Here is a 9,773-nt window from a genome sequence, read left to right as displayed (position 1 = left end):
TGTTCCGTGATGTTGCAGGGGCTGCTTGGGTACTCACTTGAAGGGAAGATGGTGGGATGGGACTTTTATTAATTAGATGGAGTGAATTTCCCATAATGACCCTACTTTCTCTTGGACAAATTTTTTGACCGTGAAGCGCCATGGGATGGCCTTTTTCCTATTCTGCTCTCGCTTCACATGGTAAACAGTATTGCCAAGAACAGTTCCATGGCCCTTTTTTTTTAAGTATTTTTTTTAATATTTTCATTCAAGAATTATATTAAACTGAAGAGGCTTTTTGTCGACCTTTATTAGATTCATGCCATCTTTGTTGAAATAGTGTACTTGACAGCAATTTATTTCCATAACATTTTTTTAAGTATTTTATATTTATTAAAAAAAATTATTATTTAAAAAAAAGAGGCCCCATTTACTGAATTCGCCTTGGGCCCCCCAGATGTATTGGGCCGCCCCTGATTGTAGTGTAGGTGCTTCATGGTCATCTCATTTTTTGTTACATTCTTACACTTAAACTATCACCTGAATGGATATTGCTTCAACTCCAAAATATATACCTTTTTGTATTGGAGGATCCAAATTGACTTCTTTTTTTTTTCCCCTACCATGCTGATATAGTATGATCACTTGCTCTCATCTACGCAAAGGTTCCCTATGATTACTTGAAAATTTCCAAACTCATCTCATAATAAATCAAATTATATGACTAATAAGACCAGAATTCATTGACGGTGCCTTTGTTGGAAAATAATTAAGCTATAGTGGCTCAGCCACGGTGATCGGCTAGATTTAGGAGCCAGCACAGCAGTGACGATCAGCATCCGGGTGCTTTGGGATGTATGCAGATTTTTCGAAAGGGCTTGATGCTTTCTGGATCAGTTACGTCTTTCAGAAGGTGAATAGCGTTGTCGACTGAATTGCTTTCCTATACTGCACATTATTAGAAAGGGTTTTAGGGTGTCGCGGTTGTTTTTTCTCTTTCTTTCGCCAACTTATTTTTTTCAAATTTTTCTGGGTGCACCCATGAACGGGTATAAAAAATCTACCTGCTAAAATCATCGAACGGGTCTGATTAGGCATAGTCGGTGTACTTAAGTGGTGGAAGGCATCGAACGGGTCTGATCAGGCATAGTCGGTGGACTGAGTTCTGGGAGGCAGCTGAAATCCATAAAAACGCCCTTCCCTGGCCTTATCGCTCCCCTATCTTATCCGTGCCCCGTTTCGTCTTTGAGCGAAGAAGCGAGGGCTCTGCAAAACCCTAGCCCAGACAAAAGGTACGTCTTTGTCTCCTGCTCATCCTCCGGAAACCCTAATTTTTCTTTCTCTCCTTCGATCTCTCTTTCCGTTTCTTCTTTCTAGGGTTTTAATTGGATCTCGATTTGGGTTCTTGGTCGGATTTCTAGGTTTTAGGTGAGGGTTTCGATCCCGCGAGAGGAATGGACTCCCTGGACACGGAGATCGCCCGGGGCCCAGGAGGAGCGGCGAAGATGGAGGAGGTGGCGCCGCTCACCTCCGTCACCTTCGACGCCGACCTCTACGGCGGCACGAACCGCTTCGAGGGCTACGAGCGCTCCATCGCGGTCACCGAGGAGGACGACGACCAGGACGCCGACGGCCGCGACCTCGCGCGCCGGATGGCCTCCTACACCGGCCCCAAGTCCCTCAAGGAAATACCCAGGGGCGCCGAGGCAGAGGACGACTCCGGCTTCAAGAAGCCCCAGCGGATCATCGACCGGGAGGACGATTACAGGCGCCGGCGGCTCCAGAGAATCATATCGCCGGACAGGAACGATCCGTTCGCCAGCGGGGAGGCACGCCAGATCCCTCGGTGAGGACCTATGCTGATGTGATGAGAGAACAGGCGCTCCAGAAGCAGAAGGAGGAGATGCTGAAGGAGATCGCCAAGAAGAAGGAGGAGGAGAAAAATAAGGCGGCAGCAGAGCCGGCTCCCCCAGCCCAGAAGAGGAGGAACAGGTGGGACCAGTCACAGGAGCCGCCGGATGCTGCAACCAAAAAAGCAAAGACTACGTCCGATTGGGATGCTCCTGATTCGACTCCTGGATAGGGCGATGGGATGCGACTCCAACCCCTGGGAGGGTTGCTGACGCCACTCCTTCGGTGAGGAGGAACCGATGGGGATGAGACACCGACTCCTGGGCGCTTGGCTGATGCTGATGCTACGCCTGCTGCTGGGTGGAGTCACCCCTGGTGCAACCCCTGCAGGCATGACATGGGATGCCATCCCAAGCTCACCGGCCTTGCCACCCCTACGCCCAAGCGCCAGAGGTCGAGGTGGGATGAGACCCCAGCAAGCATGGGCAGTGCCACACCATTGCCTGGTGCTGCAACCCCAGCAGCTGCGTTCACTCCCGGGGTTACTCCCTGTTGGTGGGGTTGATCTCGCAACCCCAACCCCTGGGGCTATCAATCTCCGTGGCGCCATCACTCCAGAGCAGTATAATCTGCTGAGGTGGGAGAGGGATATTGAGGAGAGGAACCGCCCATTGACGGATGAGGAGCTCGACGCAATGTTCCCACAAGAAGGGTACAAGATTCTCGACCCACCTGCATCTTATGTGCCAATAAGGACTCCTGCAAGGAAGCTATTGGCTACTCCTATCCTCTGGGCACTCCTCTTTATACGATCCCTGAAGAGAATCGTGGGGCAGCAGTTTGATGTTCCAAAAGAAGCTCCTGGTGGGTTGCCTTTCATGAAGCCTGAGGATTACCAGTACTTTGGAGCTCTGTTAAATGAAGAGGAAGAGGAGCAGCTCTCTCCAGAGGAGCAGAAGGAGAGGAAGATCATGAAGCTATTGCTCAAGGTGAAGAATGGGACGCCGCCACAGAGGAAAACAGCACTTTCGGCAGCTCACAGATAAGGCCCGGGAATTTGGGGCTGGTCCACTCTTCCAACAAGATCTTGCCTTTGCTCATGCAGCCAACTCTTGAGATCAAGAGCGCCACCTTCTGGTCAAAGTTATTGACAGGGTGCTATATAAACTAGATGAGCTGGTTCGGCCTTTTGTTCACAAAATTCTCGTCGTTATAGAGCTCTTTTGATTGATGAGGACTATTATGCTCGTGTGGAAGGGAGGGAGATAATTTCCAAACCTTAGTAAAGCAGCTGGTCTTGCCACTATGATTGCTGCAATGAGGCCAGATATTGATAATATTGATGAGTATGTGAGAAATACAACGGCAAGAGCTTTCAGTGTGGTGGCTTCTGCTCTTGGTATTCCTGCTCTCTTGCCATTTCTTTAAAGCTGTCTGTCAGAGTAAGAAGTCCTGGCAAGCACGGCACACAGGGTATCAAGATTGTGCAGCAGATTGCAATTCTAATGGGATGTGCTGTTCTTCCGCACCTAAGGTCCCTTGTGGAAATTATAGAGCATGGTCTCAGTGATGAGAATCAGAAGGTGAGAACTATTACTGCCCTGTCTCTCGCTGCACTTGCTGAAGCAGCTGCACCTTATGGTATAGAGAGCTTTGATTCAGTGTTGAAGCCTCTTTGGAAGGGTATTAGATCTCATCGTGGGAAGGTTCTTGCTGCTTTCTTAAAGGCAATTGGGTTTTATCATTCCTCTCATGGATGCAGTATATGCGAGTTATTACACAAAGGAAGTGATGATTATACTGATCCGTGAGTTCCAGTCACCAGATGAGGAAATGAAGAAGATTGTGATCAAAGTTGTCAAGCAGTGTGTGAGTACAGAGGCGTGGAGGCAGATTACATCCGGAATGACATTCTTCCTGAGTTCTTCAGAAACTTCTGGGTCAGGAGGATGGCTCTGGATCGCCGGAATTACAGGCAGCTTGTGGAAACAACTGTGGAGATAGCAAACAAGGTAGGGGTTGCAGATATTGTAGGAAGAGTTGTGGAGGATCTTAAAGATGAGAGTGAGCCTTACAGACGTATGGTGATGGAGACAATTGAAAAGGTTGTTGCCAACTTGGGGGCGTCGGATATTGATGCTCGGTTGGAAAGAGCTTCTTATTGATGGGATTTTGTATGCCTTCCAAGAACAGACAAGTGATGATGCAAATGTTATGCTTAATGGATTTGGTGCTGTAGTGAATGCCTTAGGGCAGAGGGTTAAACCTTACCCTTCCACAAATCTGCGGTACTATAAAGTGGCGTCTGAACAACAAGAGTGCGAAAGTCAGGCAACAAGCAGCTGATCTTATATCACGGATTGCCATTGTCATGAAGCAGTGCCATGAAGAGCAACTGATGGGTCTCTTGGTGTTGTTCTGTATGAGTACCTGGGCGAGGAGTACCCTGAGGTCTTGGGATCTATTTTAGGAGCTTTGAAAGCCATAGTTAATGTTTATTGGTATGACTAAAATGACACCACCTATCAAGGATCTGCTTCCCAAGACTGACCCCCATCTTAAAGAAAGACATGAGAGGTCCAGGAGAACTGTATTGACCTTGTTGGTAGGATTTGCTGATCGTGGTGCCGAGTTTGTCCCTGCCAGAGAGTGGATGAGGATCTGCTTTGAGCTTCTTGAAAGTTGAAGGCACACAAGAAGGGTATCAGGAGAGCGACTGTGAACACTTTTGGATATATTGCAAAAGCTATCGGGCACAGGATGTCTTGGCAACCCTTCTGAACACCTGAAGGGTACAAGAGCGTCAGAATCGTGTGTGTACTACTGTTGCTATTGCCCATAGTTGCAGAAACTTGCTCTCCATTTACGGTTTTTGCTGCCCTTATGAATGAGTACCGTGTGCCGGAGCTGAATGTTCAGAATGGGGTTTTAAAGTCTCTCCTCTTTCCTATTTGAGTATAGTAGGAGAAATGGGCAAGGATTACATATATGCTGTTACACCTTTGCTCGAGGATGCTTTGATGGACAGGGATCTTGTTCACAGGCAGACTGCTGCTTCAGCTGTTAAGCACATGGCTCTGGGAGTTGCCGGGTTGGGTTGTGAGGATGCACTAGTCCCATTTGCTCAATTATGTGTGGCCGAACATATTTGAGACTCTCCCCATGTTATAAATGCTGTGATGGAAGCCATTGAGGGGATGAGGGTTGCATTAGGTGCAGCTGTCGTTCTGAATTACTGTCTTCAGGGTTTATTTCCATCCGGCAAGGAAAGTTCGGGAGGGTGTATTGGAAGATCTACAACTCACTGTACATTGGATCCCAAGATGCACTTGTGGCTGCTTATCCAACATTAGATGATGAGGAGAACAATATATTAGCAGGCCAGAGCTTTTGATGTTCGTTTAAACATGCCATGAAGTCTAGAAGCTACTTTACACATTGAAAATATTTGATGCTTCTGTTATATAAAAGGTATGTTGGTTAAGCTGTGTATGTAGTGTTGTTACTAGCGTAATCTTCTTTCGCTTTTGGTTGAATGTTGGGAACCTGCATCCTTTCTTGTGCTTTTGTGTATTTTTTCCTTTGAAAACTTGCCACTGAGCTTTCTCATTCTTGATTATAAAAAAAGTTATGCTACTAAGTATGAAAATTTTCTCAACCTTTGCTCTCTGTATTTTTCTGTCAATGATCCTCACTCGCCTTTAGGTGAAGAAAAAGATAATCTTCCTGATGAACACGTGCTGGATAGATATGGCTTTCAGGATTTATAGTGATGGCAAAAGGTTTAGGAATATAAAATAGTTGTTTTAATTGGAGGGAGTAGGTTGAGTCTCTTTGTGTTTCTAAGTTTTTATTATTTCTCTTTATGTTATTCGTGTAATGGGAACAAGTTTTGCTGAATAGGGTAGTGGATATGGGCTTGCCGCCTAGAAGGGTCTTTAATTTACAATTTAGTATAGGACGCACCAATTATTCTACATGGTCTCAGAAATGGTAGGGCTTGTGCCTCGCATTAACTGATGTAAAGATTTGAATTAAATAACATTAACTTAGGCCTTGGGTACATCTAATTTTAGGCTATGAAATTGTGCTGGCAGGTTTAGTCAAGGAGTTTGTTAGTACCAGTTGTAGGTTCATTTATTAATGTTTGTCGATCTATATACTGAGCGTACATAAAAGAAAATATGGTGAACATAGTAAAATGGACTTGTTAGAGGTGCTGGAATCAAAAGGATGAGTTATCTAATGATTATTAGAATGTTGTGTCTACTAGGCTTTTGATTGGATTCAACCTTGTGAGAGGTGCTCCCATCTGAAAATCTGTTATGTTGAACATAAGTGCATAGGAAGGAGATGACGTTTTCCTCTCTCTCTCTCTCTCTCTCTCGGGTTTGGGGGTGGGGCGGAGGAGAGGACTAGTATTGCAGTTGGGTTTTTAGCGGACTAATTGAGGCGAGGGAGGGAGGGAGGGGGAGAGGGGTATATTACTGTTAAGGGTTCATCATAATTTGGTTAACCAATAATGTTGACATGGTAAATTTTGCTTGATTTACTGCTACAAAGGCAATAGAGGAGTGATGCTACCAAAGTAGTGAGGGTAGTCAATTTTAACTGCAATATGGTTCATTTGATTTCCCAAGCCCAAACGCCCCTGCCCTGCCATCCCTCAGAAAAGGGGAACAAGAATAAGAAAAATAGGGAAGAGGCAGAGCATTAGTACGAACACATGCATGCATGCATTAAGTAAGTTCTTGTTATGTTTCATGCTAAAATGATGTCATGTTGAGCTTAGTCCAATTTATTGATTTATCTGGAAGCTTGTGCCATTCCATCTTTGCTGCAGAAAATTGGATTGATGGAATAATATAGATAAAGGTCAGTTTCTTCATGTTATCTTGCAAATTTCCCTCTGTTATCGTTCAACTTAGCATGGACACTTGTTCTTACTGATGCATTAAGGCGCACATTGTGATTTTTAATGATTATAGCATTGTGTTCCAAAACCTTGGATGAGGCTTAGTTAGTTCTTATACTCAGAAATCTTTTTTTTTGGTGATAGTTTAGTCTGGTATTATGCATGCTTTCAAGTTAAGTTGGCTCTAGCAAAATTAGAATGTTATGAGTAGGCATGGTATATGACAGTCACAAGTTGTAAAATAGGAGACTCTTTGCTGTTGATATCATGAATCCTGGTGTGACCGTTGTCAGCTCTACAGGCTGATCGTTACTTGTTCCTTTTCTTCTCCCCTGCCTTCTCTCTCTTTTTCTCTTTTCAGAGAAGGATAGGCAATTCACTTAAGGCTCATCAGAGTATTACCCCCTTTTTTAGCAATTATTGAAGCCTCATACTAAGTAAAATTGACTTCCTAAATAATATCCTCATCTGCTTGTGAATCCATTCTAAAAATCCTTTCCTGTCTTTCCTTAGAGGTGCTAATGTGGACAGGGTTCTTAAAACTTGAATCTTGACCATCTTGATAGTGGCCAATACCAATATGCTCAAAGTGCTTATAGTTTATCTAATGCAAGATGATTTGTTGGAAATTCATGGAAATAGCTGATATACTCCAATCTCAGTTGGTATTATTGGAACCATGATATTGGAATAGTGGCAGATTTAGTGTTAACGATTGTTTTGTGCTATATTAAGGTGTTAATTTTAGTATGAAATATTTTATTTAGAATTGTATCCGAGAGATCACAGTCATCTCGGCGGATACATGGTAACTACTTGCTGATATTTTAAAGTTGCTCTGTGAGTTGTACAAATTTCTCCTCTAATTGACGGAGACAAGTCATCATCCATCAAAATAGAAACCATTCTTTCCTTTGTCCTTTCATGTGTTTCGAGCACCAAAAACTTTTCTCCTACCTACTGTATTGTTCTCAATGTCTAGTCCATATATGAGGACTCCACGGGGTAGAAATTCTAAGGCCCGATACTAACCTTGTTTCGATAAGGACAAGGAAGGTATTCCTTCGACCTGTTCAACTCGAATCTCTCGAATAAACTAATAAATAATAAGAATTTTACATAGCAGGTTTTAAGCACTTTATTTTTTTATTTATTTTTTTTATGATTCATAAATTGTGATGTATATCACAGGCGGAAAGTGGAGTCTATCTTTTTTGCTTTCATTTTATTTGTTCCCGTTCTTCAGTACTATGGGATATGCATATACTTGTAAGGTCCTCCTTTTTGAATAGGGAATCTTCTTCTAGTTAAAAGAGGAGGATGACAAGTTCTCTACTATTGTTTGAATCACATTCTTATTTTAGTTATAAGAGAATAGAGAGTCCTTTTTTCGCCCTTTTGTGCTAGTGGAAGTCCAGCCTAAATTAGGTTGGCTTCGTCTCCTAATTAGAAGAGGATAAAAATTATCAAAAATATAATATTTTAAATTTTTTTAATTTGGATCTCAATTTCTATATCCTATATGGAGATATTCTTCCTAGATTAGAAGTTTTGGTTCTTGATTGATTCTTGGATATGTTATTTCCTGCCTCCAAAGCTTGTCTTGATCTACTCGAAGTGGCCAGATTGGTCCAGACGGATCAGATGATCATCCTGGATCATATCAATGGAGAGTGAAAGGAGAGAGCTGCATGTGACCAAAGGTGGTGGTCTCCATTATTCTAATTCTTGCTCAGTGTGTATAATTTCAGTGCACTGTTTCTAATTTTTTGTTCATGAGGCTTGTTTTGGCTATAAAGATCAAATTCTATTTCCTTTTTGATGCTTTGATGAGGAATATTACGCTAGATGGGCGATTTCCTATTTGTCTTTCAATTGTTAGCAGATTGTCAGCAAAATGCATTGAATAAATATTTGCTAAACCTCATTCTCTAGCTCTAAAATCAACATTACTGTTCTTGTTTCAGCTAAAAGGAGTGATTAGGAATTTAGTTTGGTTAATTTTCATTTATTGTTTGGTAGTTCTGGAATTCAAATTTGATATGCTGACCTAACGACTGTTTATTTGGTTTTTCAGGTCTCTGGCATGGCTTTATTGTTCCAGTTTCTTCATGTTCCATCCTAAATTCTGTGGCAATCGGCTGTTGGGTTTTGCTCCATAACCCCTTTGTACTGCATCAAGTAAACTGTCAAATATTGTCTGCGGACATTTTATGGTGCTTGGTTTCTGTTCTTCATTTTGCTAATTTACTAGTGAGCTGCTGCAGGCAGTGGCTGGGACTGGAAATACTGTGGTATTAAATATTGACAAACTCCTTAAATGGGAAGTTTCTTTGATCATCATCAGTGTGTTTGTGGATGGGCTTCTGGTTTGTGCTGCTATTCCTTGTGTTGCTTACTCATAGCATGCATGTTAGATATTCCACTCTTATACAGGCCCAGTTCGGAACCAGGATAAGCTTTTTGGGGATGGCTTATGTCGTACAGGTTATACCGGAGGAGATTGGGGTAATCAGGGACGAGACAATTTGATTCTAGAATAAGTTATTTAGTTCTTATTTAATCATTTTTTAATATATATGCGCGCGTGTGTGCGCGCGTGTGTGCAGGCTATTATTTGGGTGAAAAATTTTACCCAAGTATACATGTACGGCTACTTGGTCTTTATCTTGCTGTCTGCATCGCATCTCTCATGGTAAGTACGCTCTTCAACGTTATTTGGCCACAGCTTTGTAAGGATTGCATGAGACTCGGCGTCTCGGTTTAACAGAATATATATATAAAAATATAAAATAAAACTGTTGCGGATTTGTTTATTGAAGTTATCTCCCTTCAGTTCAACAGAAATAGAACCACCGAACCGTCTGGTTTTTGGGAAAAATTGATGAATTGGACGGGTGAATCCTGGATGAACCGGGTTTCATTGAGATTTTTAAGATAAAACATCTCAACTGTTATGCTTGGTATGCTTGTTCTATATCTCAAATAGATTTTGATATCTTGTATCAATTGTTTCTGCAAAAACATA

At 42.7% G+C, this 9,773-nt stretch overlaps 1 protein-coding gene across 1 annotated transcript; it reads left to right on the top strand.

Annotated features, from left to right (window-relative positions):
- Positions 1-1,400: 1,400 nt before the first annotated feature.
- On the top strand, positions 1,401-9,088 carry LOC103719620 (splicing factor 3B subunit 1). Its single transcript, XM_026809442.2, is given in 34 exon segments — positions 1,401-1,806; positions 1,809-2,057; positions 2,060-2,133; positions 2,135-2,188; positions 2,190-2,249; positions 2,252-2,377; positions 2,379-2,613; positions 2,616-2,659; positions 2,661-2,858; positions 2,860-2,907; positions 2,909-2,942; positions 2,945-3,046; positions 3,049-3,104; positions 3,106-3,255; positions 3,257-3,301; positions 3,303-3,563; positions 3,565-3,706; positions 3,709-3,980; positions 3,982-4,101; positions 4,103-4,232; positions 4,235-4,326; positions 4,328-4,403; positions 4,406-4,443; positions 4,445-4,508; positions 4,511-4,582; positions 4,585-4,667; positions 4,669-4,776; positions 4,779-4,946; positions 4,948-4,984; positions 4,987-5,081; positions 5,083-5,109; positions 5,111-5,201; positions 5,204-5,301; positions 8,823-9,088. Coding segments are annotated over 33 exon segments (3,756 nt in total). The 5' UTR covers positions 1,401-1,433; the 3' UTR covers positions 5,236-5,301; positions 8,823-9,088.
- Positions 9,089-9,773: the final 685 nt, after the last annotated feature.

The sequence above is a fragment of the Phoenix dactylifera genome, chromosome 9 (genome assembly GCF_009389715.1).
Source record: "Phoenix dactylifera cultivar Barhee BC4 chromosome 9, palm_55x_up_171113_PBpolish2nd_filt_p, whole genome shotgun sequence".
NCBI classification, from domain to species: Eukaryota; Viridiplantae; Streptophyta; class Magnoliopsida; order Arecales; family Arecaceae; genus Phoenix; species Phoenix dactylifera.
This window is presented reverse-complemented; position numbering and strand designations above follow the sequence as displayed.